General features: G+C 47.1%; 2 protein-coding genes across 5 annotated transcripts in view; both read left to right on the top strand.

The window, feature by feature from the left end:
- Positions 1-22,667, top strand: part of LOC140680874 (uncharacterized) — a 989,054-nt gene that overhangs the window by 220,264 nt on the left and 746,123 nt on the right. The gene's annotated exons all lie outside the window — the stretch shown is intronic.
- On the top strand, positions 8,266-15,476 carry LOC105759815 (uncharacterized). 4 transcript variants are annotated; one of them, XM_072919791.1, is made up of 7 exons: positions 8,268-8,525; positions 10,909-11,094; positions 11,185-11,244; positions 11,436-11,783; positions 12,499-12,574; positions 12,994-13,080; positions 13,807-15,476. In XM_072919791.1, exons 4-7 carry the CDS (start codon positions 11,462-11,464, stop codon positions 14,252-14,254), a joined length of 933 nt encoding a protein of 310 aa, XP_072775892.1. In that variant the 5' UTR covers positions 8,268-8,525; positions 10,909-11,094; positions 11,185-11,244; positions 11,436-11,461; the 3' UTR covers positions 14,255-15,476. The 4 variants fall into 4 exon arrangements, with proteins under 4 accessions (XP_072775893.1, XP_072775894.1, XP_072775892.1 ...); XM_072919790.1 differs by having other exon boundaries at positions 10,810-11,094; XM_072919792.1 differs by lacking the exon at positions 12,994-13,080 and having other exon boundaries at positions 8,266-8,525; positions 10,810-11,094.

Genomic DNA, 22,667 nt, shown 5'->3' with positions numbered 1-22,667 from the left:
TTGACAGTAGGAACTGAGAATGCAAACCTCGGGGCATCTTCAGGGTGCAATGGAATTTGGAAGAAACAGTCCTTTATATCTAACACAGCCAATTTCCAGTCCTGGGGAAGCATAGCTGGACTCGGCATCCCTGGTTGGAGAAGTCCCATGTCCTCCACAATTTTGTTTATCTCTCTGAGATTGTGGAGCAATCTCCATTTGTCCTTCCCAGGCTTTTTTATTACAAAGACTGGGAAATTCCAAGGGCTGTCTGTCTCTTGCAGGTGTCTAAAGCCAGGGAATCTCAGGAAAACGGGAAACTGGACAAGACAAACGCACATCCAATCAATATGATTAATGCAACGTTCTCCGTTTATTCACGATAAGGCGGTAGTTTATATAAGCTTCCACATAGTTTACAGAAACAAAGACACTCTGATTGGTAGGCTAACATTGTTTACCTTTTCCTTAAAACGGCCTACACTTTACACCATAAAACCTATACTAATTCACACCCAGTGGTCCCCACAACACCTTAAGACTATTTTCTATCTGCGCCACATGCTCTGAATTTCTAACTGCGTCAGAGGCTTTGAAGGCCCCACCAGGCCTCAATCTGAGGCCTAGACTGGAGTAGCTCAACTTTCACAATTCATGCCCTCTTTCTCTCAAAAATGCTGCAACAATTCCCTCTTTTTCTTTTGGGCTACTCAGGCTGGAATGAAGGCGCAATGAACTAATATTTGCACACACTGTAAAAAACACGGTATAACAATTAAAATAACTATAAAGACAAAAAAAAAAAAATACAATACCAAAACAAATTAAGTCTTTGACCCAGCCAGAAAAACCTAAAGAATTGAGCCAGTTATCAAATGAAGTGTCCATTTAGAGAACACTGCGTTTGGCTCGTTGAGTCTTCTGAGGCAATTCGAAAACCTGATGTATGGTGGGAACAAAAGCATCAACCTACTGATATAACATGGGCCTCCTCTAGCATTTTGAGGGACTGCTGACCAGGCTCAGGTCCAAGTTTTGAACTCTGCAATGGGACCCAACGAGACTCCAATTAAACAAGTACGAAATAAAAACATTGAGGCCCACCACATTCTTCTCAGGTTCTTGAATGCCTTGTCTAACATAAGAAAACAATCTTAATTCTAAACATAAACTATAACTTCTAATAAACTAACTTCTGATAAATCTAACTTCACACTTATGATATTTCAACTTATTTCTCTGTACTTCTACAAAATTAATTTTCATCAGAACTGGATTCATCAGGGATGTTCCAGGCAAACTGTTGTTGTTCACGTTGTTATCACTGCGGGTTGATATCTTTTTCATCTATTTTTAAAATTCTGCTTCTGCCTTTTCGTATCAATGCAGCAAGAGCATCTGTCCTGCCCAGACGTCTTGGTTGGACGGGTAAAAACACTCACTCAAGTAGAATTTCTGTTGATCCACGTTGGGACCTCCCTCTTCTTCTTTTGCCATTGAAAGACAATGGCAAGATGAACAGAAAAATCACAGGCATTACTAAAACTTATTAAAACTTAGCAAAAAAAAATTCTATAACATCATTAAAAACACACTTATTAAAAAAAACCTCAAAGCCCACGATCTTCTGTGGGTGAAACACAAATCTTTGCACAATCCACTTTTGCTGTGCATCCTCTGATCCACTTGTGGAGAGATCAGTGCCCTCTTGCAATTGATAAGTTCCACATTCTTCACTGAAATCCATCTAGATTCTGCACCTGTTAAAACACAAACAAACCCAACACCCCCACTGGGACTGGAGGGTCCTCTCTCAATTCTGTTCCCTAAAACTTGCATGAAGAAATGGAAATATCAACATCTTTGTTATAAACATGAAAAAACATTAAGAACAAAACAATGCACATAGTAAAGAAACTAACAACAAATAAAAATCAATCAAATAATACACAATCAATATTACATATAAAATCACAGTTACCAAGTGCTACACTATCAAATTGTCATCCCAGAGTCTGCAGCAGCTGAAAAACCTTAAAACAACAGAGATTTGGGTAAAACATGTCCGGATCATGTTTCTCCAAACTCCCTTTGAGGCTCAGCTGTCCTGTATGGTCAAATTGTCAAGCCAAAAGGACTTGAATACTTTTTTGATGCAGAAAACACCTGGATCAATCACACCATCCACGTAGAGCCAGAGCCTGGCCAGAGCTCGAACTCTAATTGGAGGATATGTTTAAAACAAAAGTCTTAAAAATAACAGTTATAAGTAAAAAACCTTATTATTAAAAATTTATCAAAACATCAAATAATTGAACCTGTCTAAAATTTCTTTTTAAAACAAAAATTCTCTAAATACAACAAACCTTTTCTTCAAAAATCTGAAAATTTGAAGTTTGAAATCTTGAACCAGAACTTGGACTATAAATTTTTAAAAGAAGATGAACTGCAGCTGCATAGAAGATTGGATAAAGAAAACACATGAGTAGTTAAAAAAAAAAATCAAACACACAGGATCCTGAAAAACACTTCTTACAATCAAGCACCTAAAAAAAAAAAAAAAAACCAATAAAACATATGAAAACTGACTGTAAATATTAAAACAACACCTCAATACCTTAACATCTTAATAATAATTCTTATCACAAAAATCAGACAACTTACATTATATGATCAGCCTATCAACAAGAAATGTTTAAAACAGTTTAAAACAATTTTGTCAAAGCATTCATATAACATTAGTAACAATTACTACTTATCTTATCATTACCTACAAAAACTGGACAATTATCATTTATCTTATTATCTATAAAAACTCAAAAACAGAAATTGTGAACTCAATGCCAACATTCCATCTGACTGACTTTTCTCAAATCTTTGTTTTCAAAGACATTTTTAGCAATTAAATCATTATTAACATTTCTATCTTTTTTTTTTTTTTTTTCATCCACATTGTATTTGAAATAACTTTGATTTGCATAATGTCTATCCTTCTTGGTATCATGGAAAACACTCAGCACTGCTATACTTTTTCATTACGTCTTCTGTCTCCTTGTATTGTTGCTTGATAAAGCAGCTGCAATGATGTGTCCTTGTTGTTGAATTGCATCCTGGATTGCAGCGGTGAATGCTGCAGCTTGGTTGCTCTGTTCTGCGCGTGTGGCTCTGACAAGCATCTCATCGACTGGACAGCTTTGAGGAAGGGTGGCTAAGATGGTTCTTGTGTGTGGGTTAGCATTTTCAAAAGCAAGGGATCGGAATAAATGTTCCTGAACGTCTGGTGGCACGTCAGGTGCGTCCTTCAAAGCAGCTGACAGCCTATCAATAAATTGTCCGAATGGTTCAGTGGCTCCTTGCTTTATGGTGGCATAGGATGCTGACTTTTTCTTGTCTGGTACCAAAAGCAAAGCTTGATGGGCCAATTGCTGTGACAATTTATGTATTTCAACGGGAAAGGTAAGTTGTACCTGATTGGTTGCATATGGTCCCTGCCCAGTCAGCATATCTGGCTGGACTCCATAAAAGGGGTCCCCCACATTTGTGTGTTTGTTGGCCTCTTAAATTGCCAACCGCCTCCATTCCCTTTCAAACATGAGAAACTGGGAAGGTGTCAGGAGCAGGGATGCAATGTTAGATGAATCACCAGGACAAAGCACATCTGCTGTGAATATATACTGAATGATGTTCCTGGCTGCTTCTGATCTGATCCCATAAGCGGTGACTGTCTGCTTAGCTGATTGTAGGATTTTCCAGTCATGGGGCTCCCAGATGGCATTCCCATTAGACACTATGACAGGACAAGCCAGGGAGCTGACAGCCTTCCAGTCACCGTCTAAAAGATCATCCTTCACAACTGATGCCCATCGGGACTGCAAGGGATTTTTTAAAACTGCTGGCAATGCCAATTGCTGGCCAGTGGAAGGTTCCACTGGTTGAGCCTGACGATTTGAGAGGGTGGCAAGGCGGGCTATTTTTTTCTGTAACATATTTGGTCTTTGTATCTTGTTCTGTGATCGCTTGTCCCTGCTGCAACTGACAACAGGAAGATCTGGCTCTGAGTTGTCAGAATCTGAACTCGGTGGGAGGGGGCAACGCAGAGCTACCGTGGTGGAGTGGGAACTGGCATGTTCAGGGCTCTGCTCTGGTGTTGTTTGGGTGGCTGCTTCTGCCATTCCGCTAGCATCGGGGTGCCCAGCCCCTCCAAACCGCGCCAGGCTGCTGGCCGCCGCCGCCGCCGCCGGCGGGTATCGGCGAGCCGCTCCTCTGCGCCTGCACGCACGCGCGGCAGCCGCCGCCGCGGCCGCTGCGGGGGGGCGAGGGGCCGGCGCCGCCTCACTCCCGTCTCCGCCCTGGTCTCTGCCTTGATCTCCGCCCCTGAGTTCCTCCTCCTGACTCAGCCCTGTTTCGTCACCAACTCCGCCTGCCTCCTCAGGTGTCTCCCCGCCTCCCGAGGGACCCGGCAGGGCCACTTCCGGGTTTGCCTCACTCCGTGGGACCGCCGAGCTGTTAACATCTGCTGCTTGCGAGCACACTTCTGCCCCGGCCATGCGTCCGCTTTGTCCTGTGTCGGCCGGCTCCACTCCTGGCTCTGCGCTTCCCTCCAAACGAGCTACAAAATCCCTGACAGAGGGACTGACTGGAGCTTTCTGCCCTCGCACTGGCCGCATATTACAAACATTAAAAAATTTTTCAACCTGAGATGGCTTCTGAACTTCTGTCTGTTCTGATGTGGGTTGCTCAAATGCCTGAATTGCGGCTTCCGCTGCTTTTTTCTCCACAGGCATGCTTTGCAGGGTATGTAAAACTTTTTTCCAAACGCCTCCAAGCTCCAATAGTGTTTTCTTGTCTTTTCCGCCCTCTATCACTGCGTCCCAAAGCAGCTGCCCCAACTCTTGCCATTTGGTTTCACTAAAAATCAGTGAAGGTTTTTGCAGCTTGCCTTTGCTTCTTGCCCAAAGGACCAACTGTTCTAAATCGGCTTCTTTAACTTTTTCAGCTCTCTTTGAGAGAATATGAAAGAGAAGCCGCACTGAAGCCTGCAGATCCCCATCCATGGTGAACTTTCACCCTCTCTGTCTCTCCGTGGCTTACCTCCAAACCTCCGTGGGTTGCCTCACTCTCGCTTTTCTTCGGCAAGGCAGCAACCCCGCTCCAGCTTCCCGGCCCCGGCCACGTCCACACCCGCCGTTCGGGTCCCTTGTGAACGCCGAGGTCTTCCCACTGCTCCAACGGACTCTCGCAAACAAACAACAATGCGAAGTCTTTTTCCTCCCGTTGGGAAACGGCCCAATTTGGAGTTTGGAGACTTCTGCTCCGTTCCACTTGATCCCCGTTCACAAAAAGTGAATTTGGGATCCCGGCCCCGTCACCATGAGGCGATTTGGACCTGAATTTTCATCGCGCGACTCAAACTCAGCTGCCGGTTACTCTAAAAGTAATTTGGCAGCCTTTTCGGAGCCTCCTGAGTCCCTGGTCCGGGCGCCACTTAAAGCCAGGGAATCTCAGAAAAACGGAAAGCTGGACAAGACAAACGCAGGTTCAAACCAGTGGTAGTTTATATAGGCTTCCACATAGTTTACAAAAACAAAAACACTCTGATTGGTAGGCTAACATTGTTTACCTTTTCCTTAAAACGGCCTACACTTTACACTATAAAACCTATACTAATTCACACCCAAGCAACCTAGTGGTCCCCCTCACACCTTAAGACATTTTCTATCTGCGCCACAAGCTCTGAATTTCTAACTGCGTCAGAGGCTTGAAGGCCCACAAGGCCCAAATCTGAGGCCTAGACTGGAGTAGCTCAAATCTCACAATTCATGTCCTCTTTCTCTCAAAAATGCTGCAACAGACAGGGAAGGAAATCGAATCAGGGCTTGCTAATTTTCATGAAGTCAAACACCTGGGATTCACTTCAGACTTGCATTTTCCTGGAAGAATTCAACACAAGCGCTGTATATTTATACACAGGCACTGGACTTTTCTGTTGTTTGATGAGACTATAATTTGACTTCCTCTTGTGGTTCCTGCAATCCTTCCCCTCCCGAGGTTTGCAGTTGAATTACCAACCTCTACCCCAGGAATATTCATCTGCCATATTTTGGATACTGTTGCTCTTCAAAGGAAAGCAAACAATGCGATTTGAAGCCAGGCCTCTTCCCAGTAAGATTTTCTTGGAACCAAGTCCTGCCTCAAATCCAATCTCATCTCCATTGTTGTGTACGTCTATTAATTTTCCCATCATTGCTTTTCCGTTTCTTATTACTATGCAGCTCAGTCTTGAACAACATCATTCAGAACTACACAGAAGTCACATACTGCTGCTTCCCTATTCCTATCTGCTTGTTACCTAATCCCACCCAGCTCTCTATTGAACATCTGCTTTTACCTGGGCTGACAGGTGTGTGTTTTAGCCGAAAATACTGCAAATCAGGTGTTACAGAATTTCTGAGAGAGAGAGGTCATGATTTATGTTTGGAATGAGGTTTGATCTACCCACTCAGACTAAGCCCTGATAAGCGGCCTTGATGGGGCCTCAAAGCCTTTGATGCAGTGAGAATTCAGTTGTAGCACAGTCAGAAATTCTGTTAAGGTAACTACAAAGTAATGAGCTATCCGAGCATGAATTAGAGTAGAGCTGCAGTGTGAAAAGTTTAGCCACCTTAAAGAAAAGGTAAACAATGTTAGCTTGCCAATCAGAGTGCCTTTGTAATCTATAAACTATGTAGAAGCTTATATAAACTACCATCTTATCTCAAATAAAGGGGAGAACGTTTGATTAACCACGTTGGTTCGGATCTGCGTTTGTCCAGTCCAGCTTCCCGTTTTCTGAGATTCCATGGCTTACAATCAGGGATGCAGAATTACTCCTTACTCTGTGAATCTGATCAGGGTCCTTCCAATGTGTCACTGAACATGTGAATTCTCCCTTTCTCCCAACAACCCCCAGTGCTGGTTTTGGCTAAGATAAATCAGACAGCGCTGTTTGGAGTCACTCCCCACCTGCTTTTCCATCTCATGCAGCGGCTGGGGTAGGATGGCTGGTTGGGTTGTGCAGACATTGCACTGCACCTTCCCCTGCTGGTGCCCAGCCTGGATCAGGGTAGGTTGGATGCCACATGGGATCCATCCTTTGCCATGCCATGTGATCCTCCATGCAGTAGGGATAAAGAGCCCAGCACTGGGGAACCCCAGGTGCTGCAGCAGTGATATTTTTGGGAGAAACACGGAGCTGTGCATGGCCAGCTTGAAGTCTGCAGTGGTGTGAGCACCAGGCCTGCCATGCTGAGCCCAGGGCCACAAGCAGTGCTCACCCTGGCTGGGACACTGAGTCAAGGAGCTTTGCAAGAATTGTTTAGCTTGGAAAAGCTCTCAAAGCTCATGGAGTCCAACCATTCCCGCAGCAGTGCCAAGCTCACCACTGAACCATGTCCCCAGGTGCCACATCCACACCTCCTTTAAATGCCTCTAGAGATGGTGACTCCAGTGCCCTGGACAGCCTGTGCCACTGCTGGACAGCTCTTTGGTGAGGAAATTTTCCTAATATCCAATCTAAGCCTCCACTGGTGCAACTTGAGGCTGTTTCCTCTTGTCCTGTTGGTTGTTACCTGGGAGAAGACTCTGTGCACACACACACACACACACACACACACAGAGGGACAGATGGGCACAAGGCATGGGAATTCCCTTTGACTCCTCAAGCACAAACCTATGGGGATGGTCCTTTTTTTTTGCACAGCAGATAAAAACTGAAGCAGTGAGCTGTATCCTAACCAGGGAGATGGGGTAGAAAGATGCTTTGAAAGGGGATAAAACTTGCTGCCAGGCTTTCCTCCACGAGCAAGTCCAATTTCTATCTCTCTTTTTAATTTTTTTTTTCTTTTGGTTCTGTGTTATTCCTCCGTGGGCAGGAGGCTGCAGGCATTTCAATTTTTTTCAAGTTCTTTTTACAAAAAGGGCCCAAAATATGTTCTCTTCTCAGAGGCAGTAAACAGCAAGTGCACAATGCAGCTTCTCTAAGCCTCTCTTCTCCTGTCTCAGGGAGAAAGTAGTTCTCCAAGCCCTAGAGCCTGAGTCACTCACTGTGTGAGCATGAATGAACCAGGAATGTTCGAGAATTAATCCTGAATAATTCATGAACCTGAATTAATCATGCATTTTCATGAATTATTCATGAATAACTCATGGAAATGCAAGGTTTATTCATGCTCCAAAAAACCCAAGGCTTTTTCCCTTCTCTTCTGCTTTCTCTGAAACAAGCCAAGGAAAAAAATAATATATGTATATGGGAAAAGAACAGGAATAATAATGCTGAAACAAAACAACCAGGACCAAAGAATGCAAAAGCTCTTTCTTTCCTTTGCAGTGGGGACAGCAGGTGGGAGCTTTCCAAGCCAGACAAAGGAGACCTGACAAGGACCTGTGGTGAAGGGACAAGCACAAGGCAAGGAAGTGTCCGGTCACCTCCTCTGCTGGAACAGGCAGCAGAGACCTGGAGAGACAGGAGACATCTTGCAAGACTCAACACCTGGAGCAGTGCTAACCAGGCAAGGAGCAGCTCTGTTGCTATCAGGATTGTGATCTCTCTTTTTTCTCTCTCTGTTTTTGTGTTTGTGTAGTTTTGTTGCTTTCCTAAGGGTAAATTAACAACTGGTTTGGGGAAGGAAGATCACTGTGTTTTCTTTAAATGTTAAAGGAAAATCCCCCAGAGAGCTGTTTGGGCTGGGATTGTTTGCTGTCTGGAATGTGAGCTCTGTTTCTGAGAGGGAGAGGGCTCAGCTATGCATTTATCCCAGTTTCTGCTCTGTAGCTTTCCCTGCGTTTGGGAGAGGGCTGGGGGCAGCTGCCTGTTTTGGGGAAGGATGTAGGGAGACAGGCACACAGATCATTTGTATATGGTGCTTCCTGATAAAAAAAAAAATCAATGCCAGGGTGTGTATCAGTCAGGAGAAAAGGGCTGGAGAAAACCAGGTGTGAGACTGTGCCAGCAGGGCAGACTGACAGGTCTGGGGAGAGTTACAGTTCCTGCAGGGAGCTTTGCTGCAACTGATGGTGGCTGAGAGAGGGAAAGAGAAAGTTCTCCAGGGTGAACTTGAACCTTCCAAGTGAGAGGAATCAAATCCAGGCAGGACTTTAGTGGGGGTGTGGAGAGAAAACAAGAAACTGGAATAAATTGGGTCCTAGCTGCCCTTTCTGCCAGCTCCAACTCTCCTCTGCCTACCCCAGCTTCCTCCCATTTTCTTTGGACACTGTGGCCATTCTTCACTGGCCACAGCACATGGGCCCAGCCTTGTCCCCAGAACTCTTCTGCCAAATGCTGCTGCCGAGCAGAGCAGGCAGGACTGGGGTGATGCTGCCTGGGCCCTTAGGAGCTGGGAAGAAACTGCTCCTGAGCTCAGCAACCCTCGGCTCCTCAGCTGCTCCTCTGGCATGGGAGATTTTGGAAATCACCACCAGCCTGGCTCTCCAGTTTTTCCGATGGCTGAAGTCTGCAGCTCCAGGGGCAGAAAGGGAAAGCTCAGTGGGCAGAGCCGTGGGCCAGGACTTAGGATCCAGCTCCTTGCAGCTTTGTTGCTTGATTGCCTTAGACATATCTATCACTGGTCTGTGTCTCAGTTTCCCCATGGGTGAAATGAAGGGAATTTTCTGTTCTCCTTATCAAAGCATTTTGATGTTTACTGGGGGAAATAATTGTGGAGGCAAGGGAACAATCATTTCCTGGAATACCCCTGGGTCTTTTTGAGTCTCTTCTCTGCACTGCCTTGATATCACACAGACACAGCCCTGCACTGGAGCAAACTGCTGGAGATCCACTGAAGTCATTTGAGCTGTGATGATTCACAGGGGCAGAGGAGCCAGCCTGTGTCTGCTCAGTGGCTTGTTCAGCATCTGCTCAAAGTGTCAGCTGTGAGGGCTGGCCCTGCCTGATCCCAGGTGAGACCTGCCATGGCTGTCACTGCGAAGGACACTTGGATGCACTGAAGGCATGTGGTGCTGTGCTCAGTCAGACCCAAGACAGCCTCCTAGCAAAGGGCTTTAGGATAAGGCAAGCTCAGAAAGGTGGGAATGGGAACAGGGATTGATTCGGGGCTCTCGTGTGGTGGTAAAGTCTCTCCTCCAACCCGTGCTTCCAAAGAAAAACTCCACAGCCTCTTGTTATTCGGTCTCAAGGTAGTTTATTGCTAGCTATCTAAAAGATTGTCCTCGCCCGCTGCGGCTGCTTTGGTCTGCGGCCCAGGCAGAGGCACACACTCTCCTGACACCCTCACTGTCCGGTGTCTCCGTCGTCTCTCTCCCCGCCCAAAGCTGCTACTATCTTTTATATGATATATTACGTACTATATGTTTAGAGATTTTCCCCAATACCTACTATCTACGTTACAATGTGCTTTTCTACTCTAAACCAATCTGTGAATGCCAACATCACCAAGAACATGGAGGTAAGGAAGAAGAAGGAGGAAGAATAAGATAAGGACCACTTTCCTCCATCTTAGAACTCCTGACCCCCCTGTACAAAGTGAAAACCCCCCTGTACAGGTACTAAAACCCCCCTGTACAACACTAAAAAATTTTACCCTCTAATTTGTGACTACTTTTACTATACCATCTAACATTCTGTGACTGCTTGTTCCACCCTCAAAGTTGGTAATTCATTCCATGGTTCAAACTCAAAATCACAGCTGTTTTCAGCTGCTTGCCAGGGTCTAAAATGCTTCTGACCAAGGCCTGGAACCTCTAAAAATGTCTGAGGGACATTTTGGGTTCCGACAGGAACAGAGAAATGAAATAACTGGTAGAGAAAATGTAAGGCCAAGTATTTTATATCTGCAGGTTGTGCTGGCCTGGGTAAAGCACATCTTGTGAACACTCCCACCCACAGGAGAGCCCAGACCCCTGTGGTGACATTCCCACACTGTCCCTCTGCTCCAGGTGGGCAGCCCTGATGTCAGCCAAGCTCTACGTGCTCATCACTGGCCCGACGGCAGCCGGGTTATCGACATCGAGAACATCAAGGAGCCCCGCAAGCCCTTCCACCTCTGCACTGTGGGGGAGCAGGTCCTGGCCCCTGCCCTGGATTCAGTGGGCTGTACTGGGGTGTGGTGGAAGGCATAAGTGGTAAGTGACACCCCCCTGGCCTGGGTTTGCAATTTGGGGCTGCTCAGGAGCAGAAGGAGTTTAGTACTGAAAGATCTTCTCTTCCTACAGAGCACAAAGGTATTTTGGAGAAGAAGCTGCTGGAAGATCGACAGCTCCTGGAGAAGTTAAGTGAGTAAGGGCTTTTGAAAATTGCACCTTTCAACTTCCATGGAGCTTTTTGGGTGGGAGGATGCTGAGCATGTTGTAGTCCCATCATAAATTTCACATCATTGCAATCAGTGTACAAAGCACTGAGTGGGAGTGGAAGACAGACACGCTGCTGTCCCATTGCTCATCCTGAGTATCTCCCTTCCTTTCAGAAGAAGAACCAGCTGTCCACAGCAGGATGCCATCCCCACCAAAAAAATCCAGGAAAACCTTTCCAAAATGGACCTCAGGGAATGCATCCAGGAAATACCCCAGTGACAGGAACTATCCTGCAAAGCCACTGCTGAGGGTGGCTGAGGCCAGCCTGCCCCGTGATGCCAGCAGCTCCTCCATCAAGGACAGGCGTGTCCTGGGAAGCGTGGCAGGGAGTCCCTGCTCACTGGCAGCTCCCCCCCACCCAGCCAGTGCCTTCACACCTCCATCCACCTTCATCACCATGGCCATGCCAGGGCCAGGGACTTCCCAGAGTGAAGAGGACAGGGCTGGTCCAGCTGCCAGAGGTAACCTTGGGTTCTGGCTCTGCTGCCTGGTCCTGAGTGACAGGGTGGGATGGGGACTTGCAGAGCAGTCAGAAAACCTCTGCTTTGCTCCAGGGCTGTATGGGTTTGTCTCAGGGCTACAGAGGTTAGAGATGGCATTTCCTGGTCCTTTCCACCTGGGAGATCTGTTCCAGGAGGGCTGTCTAAAGGGAGATGCCTGTATGTAGTGTATGGTCTCTGCTCTGTCAGGCACCAGCTGTTTCCTGGGCTAGCAGTTCTCTCCCCCCAAGCCAAAAGACAATCTGAATGAATGAATGCCTGAATAACTGAAATTCCCAAAAGCCCTGTGTCTCCATTAGTCAAACCTTCTCAGATTTGCCTATTTCCCTATTTTTCCACCCACTACTGCACCCATTAAATGCACTTATGAAAATGTGCTAGTGTCTTATTTACCTGCTGACTAACAGCAGCATCCAGAGATGATTTGGCTCTACTTGCCTTGCCCCCACCATATCATTTGCACTTAGAACAGAAGCCCTTGAGATGCCACTTTTTTCTAATAACAAATCCCCATTGATCAGTCCTGGAAAGCCTGTCTGGATCACTGCTATGCAAATGGAATAAGGTGTTGCCATGCAATCTAGCAGGGGTGCTTAGATAATATGTTCTGGAGACAGAGGGGTTCAGGACCTTTTCAACAGCTGATTTTTCAGCTTGTCTCTCACCCTTGCTGCAGATTATGTTGCCCTTCCAATGAAGAGGAAGCCAGATGGCATCTTGTCCCCGTGCCAACAGCAGATCTGTCTGAACAGGTGACACCTGAAAGCACAATAAAGAGCCTGAATGTTTCACACCACACATATTGATCTCTGTCCACACTGTCTCCATTCTCTGGCAGTGCTTGCTTTGAGTAGATGCTCATGGAGGTTAAACCCAAAGCACAGAAGATAACAGAAGTTTGTGTGGGCACACACAGCAAGAAATGAGCCTGTGCTCTGATTCCATGGCGGGTCAGTGGGAGGTCCCCCATATCTGTGTGCCAGGGGGATGCAGAGGAGTTTTGTGCACATTGAGAACCTTCATGTTCCCTCTCAGTCTGTTTCATTCTTGTTGCAAATGAAACCAGAATTGACTTCGCTTTGAATTCCAGATAATTCTCCTCAGGAATGGATTTGAATGCGAGCACAAAGCTGTTTGTGGCAGTGCTGTTTAACTTGCTTGTTTCTTCCAGCCGTGAGGAGCGCAAGATTGATGCTTTGCAAGAGATGGATGGCTTTGAAAGGGCTCACAAAAATGTCAGTCCTGGTGAGATGGAAAGGTAATTAGCAAAAGAAGGCACTTGTTCCTAACTGTGTTCTCCTTCTCACTACAAAAGTGAGCAGTGAGATCACAGATGGGTGACAAAGTGGGGCAATTTTAAACTCCAAAGTTGCTGAGTCTCTTTACAATCAAGCCAGGTGTTTCTGATTGTAGGGCTTAGATTTAGAGATGCAAGAAGGCTCTAAAACAGTGCAGAAACTACAAAGCTCTTGCCTATAACAATCAAAACATGGTTGTGTGTTCCTTGTCTTATTGCTCATTACTTTGATGGCCAGTATCCAGTGATAAAATGATGCTAGGGACGGTTTTCTTGCCAAGAAATGGGTGCCAAAAAAATTCAAGTTATGGTTCTTGCATTGTCATTTCCCACAAGTCTGTTGTTTAATACCACAACTATATGTGTCCTGGGACTTGCAAGACAGGCTTTATGTCTTTCCTTACAAATAAGAAGAAAACTGAGCATCAAAGTCTCCATGTATGCATGCCAAGGGGGAGTTGAGGGTTAAACTGAACATTCCTGAGAACTGAAAAGTCCAGATCATGTCACTTTTCTCTCCTGCCTTACTCCACACCCAGGAATAGCTGGAAGGGCTGATAGTCTGTCAGAGGAGTTGTCCTGTCCTGCTGGCAGAAGGCATCTAATCACTGCTTGGGTGGAGGAGTGACATCCAGAGTGAGGACATGGTGTCTTCTTGCCTTTGCACAAGCGACTTTAATTTTTCAGGGTGGAGAAGATGGAGCAGCTGGAAAGGATGGTGTTGGACCTCCAACAGGACGTCCTCTCTCTGAAGAAGAAGGTGCAGAGGCTGGAATCCCTGTCCTTCCAGGAGGAGCCCCACCGACAGCCGTGTGAGGTGGTGGAGCTCTTCAACGGCTACACCAAGGAGCAGCTCAAAGAGACCATCAGGTTTGACCAGAAAATCAGCACAGCCTGCAAGACTCTGCTCTACAAACTCTTCACCTCTGACTACATCCAGAGCCACTCCATCACAGGGCGCAGGGGCAACACCTTCCGGGAGGCCAAGCCCATGATGGACGAACGCTGCATCAAAATCATCCGGGTGCTGCTGAAGCAGAAGTTTGGGGATCACCTCAGTGACACCGTGATCACAGAGAAGATCCAGAACGTGCAGAAAGCCCTGAGGCAGAAGTTTAAGACAGAATGTCTCTGAGGAGTGGAGAATTTGGTGTCTCCTCCTGCCATTCCGTGTGTGTCCCTGAGCAGCCTTCCCAGGAGAGATGAGCCGAGCAGCTGCTGCTCAGTAGATTTCCCCCAGGGAGCCAGCCCAAGTAAACCACGTGCTAAACACAGCTCAAACACTGCCAAACCTCTGCCTCCATTAACTGAGCAGGAACTGGGCCCAGCTTGGCTCGGTTTTTGCACTCTACAAGTTCCTTCCCATCCAGTCTGTGTGAGAACCTCACTGTGGGTGCATGGAATCACCTCTACGACTCTGATGGTGCTCAAAGGCTTCAGGGCTCCATTTGAGTCCAAGAATGGGTCAGAAAGGTAGCCTTGTTCCACACTGCAGAAATGTTGGCTTTGGCATGGGGAATCCAGCTGCAGACAGCCTGTGTCACCCAATGTGGCTTCTCTCTCTCTGCCTCTGGTTGCCTCATTCTGCCTGTGGGACAATATTTACTCTTTCCTCACAGTGAATGTTTTATTTCCATCAGTAAAGAAAGGCAGACTCATTAAAATGACACCTTAAAACATTCAGAAAAAGATATCTTGATTTTTTTCTGCCTATTTGAATGTAGCTATAAGGAGGAGTTGTCTTCCCTAACAAAAGCCTGCTGAACAAGAGAAAGGGTCACCCATGAAAGTTACATTAATTTTCCTTTCTAGATCACATTATTTCCATACAAGAAAAATCCCCTACATTTTTATGACACAAGAGTGAGGGATGGAGGACAAAATATGGCCCAACTTTGCTTCAAAGACACACATATTGTGGACACTGTCAGTGTTATTTAAATACAGTATTTTTATCCTAGATAAGAAATGCCGAGTACAACCAGACACTTTGCTGAGGGACTACAGAGAAGGTCTAGAAAGACACATCTTTTCCTAAATAATTCAGAGCTGGAGTGTGGGTGGGTTAAAATTGTTCTAAGCATTAAAAGAATGAGATGCTGACACCAGTCCAGCACTTAACAGAAGTGTTGCAAAATACCAAACATTCCCTTTTACAGAGGCTTCTCTGACAAGGAATTGGTTTTCTCAGCTTAATTTTTAAATTATTCAGGAAAAGAAATGCCAGTGGGTTTGCATTAATCAAAACATTTGGTTTAATTTATATGTTTTGTTGTGTTTTCAAGTATTTAATTTCTTCACAGTTACATGAGAAATAATAATGCAAAATAAATGTATTGGAGAAACAAGGAGCTGTTTTGAAAGGGGGGGGGGGGAAAGAAAGGTGTTATTCTCAGAATTTTCCTCCCCCTTCAGCCTTTATTTTTGAGCTCATCCATTAAAGTGGAGTTAATGCTGTGATGTATTTTGATTTTGGAGGGAGATAGGCTTGCCAATGTTTCTAGCACTATTTTCATCAGATGTTTTTAACAGTCATGTTAAATTGCAGAAGTAACAACTAAAGATATTCCTTTTGTTTTCCCAATGAAATGCTTTTCCTAACTATTGTGCAAACACATTGGTGAGGATTTCTGCTTTGTAGGGAGCTTGGCCTGAGCAGCAGCTGGAGCACATCTGCTGTGGTCACTTAGGGCCCAGAGTGCAGCTAGTCCTGGAAAATACACTGAAACTGAGCAGAACTGCCCCAAAACCTCCTCAGTGCAGAAACACACCAGCCCTGCCAGAAACCTGGGACCTTCCCACCGCAGGCCTTAGGCTGGAATCACTGCTCAGGGTGATGTTTTGAATGTTAACTTATCAGAGAGAAGATTGAGGAGGCACAACCTTGTCCTGCAGAACCTTGTTCCACCCCCTGCCATGGGCAGGGACATCTTCCACTGTCCCAGGTTCCTCCAAGCCCTGCCCAACCTGGCCTTGGACACTTCCAGGGGTGGGGCAGCTTCTCTGGGCACCCTGTGCCAGTGTCTCTCTCAATCTCTCCTCTCAATGTTCATCACATTCCTCACCAAGCCTGGAAAGCCAGCTCATGAATGTTATTTATTAAAATAAGTGCTGCTGCTGTCCTCCCCCGCTGAGCCCCCTGTGAGGAGCTGCAGATCATTACTGTGAGCGAAGGGGGGAAAAAAGAGCCAGGGAATGGACGTGCTGCGGGGTGCCACGGCTCCCAAAATGCGCCGCTCTAATCATCTCCCCTAGAAACTGATGAGCTGGGTGACCTTTCTGCTTGAAAAACCCTCCGGTGGCTCCCTCAGAGGTAACTTCCCAGCCTGACACACTTGCTGGTATTCAGGAGTGCTCCTGGTAAGTGGGCTGATGGATGCTCTGCGTCTCCGTGGGCAGCACAGCCACAGCAGTAATGAGCCAGCGCTCCAATGGGCGCTTCTCGGCTATAAAAGTTGTCCTCAGATATTCTCAAAGGCTTTGATATGGCAGAGAGGGTTGAAGAACAGCAACGCAGGCGGCTTTTCGTCAAACTTCATTTTTTAAAGTATTTGTGAGCCGGAGGCAGCGTTTGCAGGCTAATTGGGAGCACGGGCAGCCGTCGGCGATCAAACATCAGCGCGAGGATTCCGATGCTCTCACCTTCCTGAACTCTCCAGCTCTGGCTAATCAGCCCCCAGAGGGAGGATCACACAGCACTGGCATGTGGCATTCCCTAGGGGATGCGGGGGTCAGGGTAGATAGAGGAGGAGGAGGAAGGTTTGTGCCAGAACCACTTCACTCGGGGATGTTCAAAGCCTGTGTCTCTAAGTGATGAAGGGCAGCTCAGTTGAATGGAATTAACTTCCCAGTTTAAATGAATTACCAGGAAAAAGTGGTCAGCACTTGCTGTTGAGATTAATTTCTCTGCTGAATCTGCAGCATCTTGTTAAAAATGATGCTCCTGCTCAGCTTCTGGGGTGAGGTGGGTGCAGGAGGGTGTGGACAGCAAAAATGAGGGTCAAAATGCAGGGGAGGTCTCCGGGGAGGTTTTGCATTTGGTTCAAAATCAAGAGAAACGGTGCTTGTCAACATTTGCAGAAGCAGGATGGGAATGGAGCATCCAGACCTCTCTCCCTCCAGGACAAGCTGGAGCAGCAGGGCTGTCCTCAAGTTGGGTTTAACCAAGGTGTGCAGGGACCTCAGTGGGCTGTGGGGCTCTCTGAGAGCCATTGGTCCCCAGTACCCCAAAACTGCAATGGGGCCCTGCCACACTCCCCACCAGCTGGTCACACCTCTGTTGTTTCCTTAGGAACCAGCTGAAAGCTGCCTGTTACTCACTGGCAGCAATACACAGGTTTTCAGGGAAAGATGGGAACCTTTCCAGCCTGCTCTGTATCAACCTTTACGTTTTAAGCTGGGCCAACACAAGGCTTCTCATGAGGCTTTCCTTTTTATGAAATTTCATAAAAATCATAGAATTGTTTGAATTGGAAGGGACCACTAAAGGTCCTCTAGTTTCAATGCCCTGGAATGAGCAGGAACATCATCAACTAGATCAGGTTCTTTAAAGCCTCATCCAACCTGACTGTGGCTGTTTCCAAGAATGGTGCATCAACAGCTACTCTGGACAGCCTATGTCAGTGTTTTAAAAGAAAAAAAATTCCAGTTGTAGAGGTGCTGCTGGCAGCATGATTTTTTTGTGGGGAAAAAAGCCTGGCCCAAACAAGAGAGAGATTCTTTGGTGTTTAACCCCATCGATTTAGAATTAATTTCCTTGACCCTGCCAGGGGGTTCCATGTTCAGTACAGGCAGATTTCAATTTTCCCATTATGTGGCCTGTAGGAAACACTCACTGCTGAGTTTCTCAATGCCTGCACTGTGTGCATCCCCCAGAAACCAAAACACATTCACTTAATGACATGCAGACTGTGAGTATCAGATAAAGGAATGATGTTAAAATGGAGCTAAATCCCTCCCTGGGTTTTAATTGAGGCTTACAAAGCCTGGCTGCCTTTCTGTGAGCCCCAGACAGCCATCACTGAGCCTGCCTGGCGCTCCAATCTGGTTGGATGCACTTGGAAAAATCCTCTGTGCAGGAGGAGTGGGGCAGTGGGTGGTGGAAGTGTCTTTGGTTTGATGTCCTCCACCAGGCACCTGCAAGGACAGGGAGGTTTCAGCTGGGGGATGAAAGAAATACCAGAAGGACAGACCTTGGCCTGTATGAGCTTGGAGTCGTTTGTCATTTCCTACTGTCACCCACACACAAATACTTTGTGTCACAGAGTTGTTGTTCTGGTAAGTCTTTGTCTTGTTTGGTTTCAAAAAGCCAATAAAAATAAAACAACCCACATAGAGTGAGGTCCCAGAGCTATAACCAGACAATATTTCTATAAAAGTAAGTTTTTGTATCATTTTACTTTCTTCTTGAAATCATATTGGGTTTTGGTTTTGGTTTCTTGTGGTGTTTTTTTGGTTTGTTTTGTGGGGTTTTTTTTTGTTTTTTTTTTTTTGAGAGTCCATTCTCATGCCTGAGAGGTGTGGAAATACATCAGATTTTGTACTTAAAGCAGGCATTTATGTCTCTACCTCCCTCATATATTCATTACACTTTAACCAAAATTTCTCTGTCTGCAGTACTTGATTACATTATTCCAACTCATAGAAATAATGAGAATTAATAGTGGTAATGAAAACCCTGCCATACTTATAGCAGGTTTGCATGGACAGGTTTTGGTAAGGGAGGGGCTCTAGGAGCACCTTCTGTGAGAGCAGCTGCTCCTCCATGTCCCACAGAGTCAATTCCAGCCGGCTCCAGGACAGACCGGCTGCTGGCCAAGGCTGGCCCAGTTAGAAATGGTGGTAATGCCTTTGGGATAAGAGATTTAAGAAAATGGGTGATCCTGGAGCTGTGACTGTGAGCAGGGAGGAGCAGGGTGAGGACATGTGAGAGGAGCAGCTCTGCACACCCCCAGGGCAGGGCAGGGCAGGGCAGGGCAGGGCAGGGCAGGGCAGGGCAGGGCAGGAGGGGCAGGAGCTGCTCCAGCTGCTGGAGCTGATTGCCCTGAGATTCCCTGGTCAGTCCCTGGTGAGGCAGCTGGGCCCTGCAGCCCATGGAGGGCACGGAGGGCAGAGATGCACCTGCAGCGCCTGCAGGAGCCCGTGCCGGAGCAGGGGGATGCCTGAGCGGAGGCTGCGACCCCGTGAGAAACCTGTGCTGGAGCAGGGAGCTGGCAGGGACCTGCAAACCCCTGGAGAGGAGCCCACGCTGGAGCAGGGCCCTGCCAGGACCTGTGAGCCCATGGAGGAGCGAGCCACGCTGCAGCAGTTTGTGGAGAACTGCTGTCCGTGGGATGAACTCACCGTGGAGAAGTTCATGGAGAAGTGTCTCCAGGAGGGACCCCTGGCACAGCAGGGAACGACTCCTCTCCCCGAGCAGCAGGAGAAACAACAGGGGATGAACTGACCAGAGCCCCCATTCCCTGTCTCCCTGCACCCACTGGGGGGGAGGTAGAGCTGGGAAGGAGGGAGGGAAGGGCAGAAGGTGTTTTTAAAGCTTTGTTTTACTTCTCACTGTCCTGCCCTGATCCAGATAACAATAAATTCCATCAATATCTCCAATTTTGAAAATGTTTTGCCCATGATGGCATTTGCTGAGTGATCTGTCCCAGTCCTTAGCTCAACCCATGAAGCCTTCATTCTGTTTTCTCTCTCCTGTCCATCTCTGGAGGGGAGTCAGAGAGCAGCTTTGGTGGGTGCCTGACATCCATCCAGGGTGCACAGACAACACTTCCTTTCCTTCATTCTTTCTTTCCAGAGGTCACCGTGAAGGGGTTGGGTGGGGCTTTGATGGAGGGAGTGAAGGTGGTGGGGAGTGGTGGGGACAGGAGTCACAGGGATGTGGGACAGGCACAAGAGGGGCCTGGGCAGCTGTCAGGGGGCAAAGCCTGTCCCCCTGGCCCAGCAGCAGGGGACGGGGGGCACGGCCTGTCCCCCTGGCCCAGCAGCAGGGGACAGGGGGCACGGCCTGTCCCCCTGGCCCAGCAGCAGGGGACAGGGGGCACGGCCTGTCCCCCTGGCCCAGCAGCAGCCCCGTGCCCTGCCCAAGGTGCCCCAGAGGCAGGGGGAGACCCCAGTCCCGGGGCAGCGTTTCTGCCCCATCCCCTGTCCAGCCCAGCCTGCCCCGTGTGCGCAGTGACCGCTGGCACGGGCTGCACTGGACACTGTGACCTGCTGGGGACACTGAGAGCTGCCCCGCTGTGACACTGCCCTTGGGATTTCACAGGCACCAAACAAACCCCAGCCAGCACTGCCCCTTGTCATGTCCCAGGCAGCAGAGCACATCCCAGCCCCGCTCCTGGTGATGTCCCAGGCACCAGAGCACATCCCAGCCCCGCTCCTGGTGATGTCCCAGGCACCAGAGCACATCCCAGCCCCACTCCTGGTGATGTCCCAGGCACCAGGGCACATCCCAGCCCCGCTCCTGGTGATGTCCCAGGCACCAGGGCACATCCCAGCCCCACTCCTGGTGATGTCCCAGGTACCAGGGCACATCCCAGCCCCGCCTGGATTTTCTTTTCATTTCTATTTGCTCTTTCAAAACTCTTAAAAGCAGGTAAAAATAAAGATGTTGAGCTAAGACAAGGATGGGGACATGGGGGGGGGGGGGGGGGGTTCTTGCAGGGGATGTGGGGGATGCTGGGTTTGAGGGACTTGAGGGTTCCTGGGAGGGACCTGGGAGTTGCTCGGGGCTTTGGGCACCCCAGGCTGAGTGGCTCCAGTTGCACTGGGAGACCCTGGTGGAGGTTCTGGGCAGCTGGTCAAGGACCCCCTGCCCTGGAACTGTCCCCATGTGTCCCCATCCCATAGCCCGGTCCCCCTGCAGTGGCTGCCCCATTCCTTACTCCCCTTCCATAGTCCCCTTGCCCCTGCCTGTTCCCATGTCCCCCCTATCCCGTTCCCGTCCTGCTCCCATCCCAATCCGGACCCCATTCTCGATCCCTGTACCGTATTCCCTGTCCCTGTCCCCATTCCCAGTCCTATTCCCTGTCCCCATTCCTGGTCCCTGTCCCCATTCCCTGTCTCTGTCACCACTCCCAGTCCCTGTCTCCATTCCCATTCCCCATTCCCTGTCCCCATTCCCATTCCCTGTCCCCATTCCCAGTGAGACATTAATTTGGAAGAATTAAGAATTTTAGGAAGTTAAAATGATAGTTAAATTAGATGTTGCTGACTTAGTGGAAGTAGATAAATAGGCTTTGTTCATAGTTAGCAGTAGCTGGATCTTAGATAAGATATCCAGGATCTATTAACTCATCGCTTGTCAGCTTTATGTTTGGGTAGCTGTGCTTATCATGAGAAACAGAATGTGACAAACAGATTTCAGGGATACAAAAGCAGTTGCAGACTTCCCCTACTTTAGGAATACATTAAGCACAGGAAAACGGCAAGGATTCATTTGTCACGTGTGCATGGGAAAGGCAGAAGGGTCAGAACGAGGAAGACTTATTTTACTTCTTCATTTTGGAGACCCCTCCCCAAAATGGACCCCCGACTCATTTCAGGGAACAGAACTACACATGCTTAATAGCCTTTCTGCCAATTAGCATATGAAGCGGAGCAGAGGAAGTGACAGGGATATGAATATGCATTCATATTTTGTGTATTCAAGACTTCTGTCAATAAAAAAGCTTTGTAATACCTGTGATTTTTGCAGTGTGCATTAGGAAATTATCCCAGGTACTGCCCGGCTGTCTCAATAAACATACACTTTCTAACTTTAAACTCTTAGAGAGTTTTTGTCCTTCTCAGTTGGATATCGATATTGGATCGATATTCATATTTTAGTAAATCATTGTCTTAAAGAAGTCTAGTATGTATATATGTCTTTTCTTAATATTCTAGTAATTATTCTTGCATTGCTTCAAGATAAACTGGTATGATTCAAAGAATATCCACTGAGGTACACATAGAACATGGATTTATCATAAGCAAATTGCAGTTTCAAAGTTTTTTCACTGAAATTTTGCCACTTGTAATCATTTTAAATGTTAAAGGTCAGCTATTAAAGTCAATAACAAAATTTATAACTTCTAACAAAGGGAAAAGAGTATATGGTTTTCACTAGATAAAATATAAACACAGAAAATGTCTCCCAACCAAGTTCCTTGCCCTGATCAAAACATCTCCCAATCAAGTTCTTCGCCCTGAACCGGGCTGGTAAAGAAAAATATTATCAGTAAGCCTGGATGAAACTTTGCATAAGTTAATAGTATTCAAAATCCATGTTCTGTTCCTATTATTATTTATTATACAAAGAAAAAAGGGGAAAGGGGTTGGATTGAGGGTACACCCTCCTCCCCTCTGAGTCTGTTCTCATGTTTTACAATAAATCCTACAACAGTACAGTACAGATGCCTAAAATATGGACACTGGAAACCACAGACAGCATTACAAATGATCACCTGCCTCATGGACAGTTCATAGAAGGACTTGATTTGTTTACAAATTATTTCTCATGTTTACAAACAGTTTTTCTGTTTACAGACTGTTTTCTGGGAGTTCGGTTT

This window comes from Taeniopygia guttata, chromosome 30 (assembly GCF_048771995.1).
Source record: "Taeniopygia guttata chromosome 30, bTaeGut7.mat, whole genome shotgun sequence".
Taxonomy (NCBI): Eukaryota; Metazoa; Chordata; class Aves; order Passeriformes; family Estrildidae; genus Taeniopygia; species Taeniopygia guttata.
The sequence above is the reverse complement of the archived record's forward strand: the minus strand, read 5'-3'. Positions and strand labels throughout refer to the sequence as shown.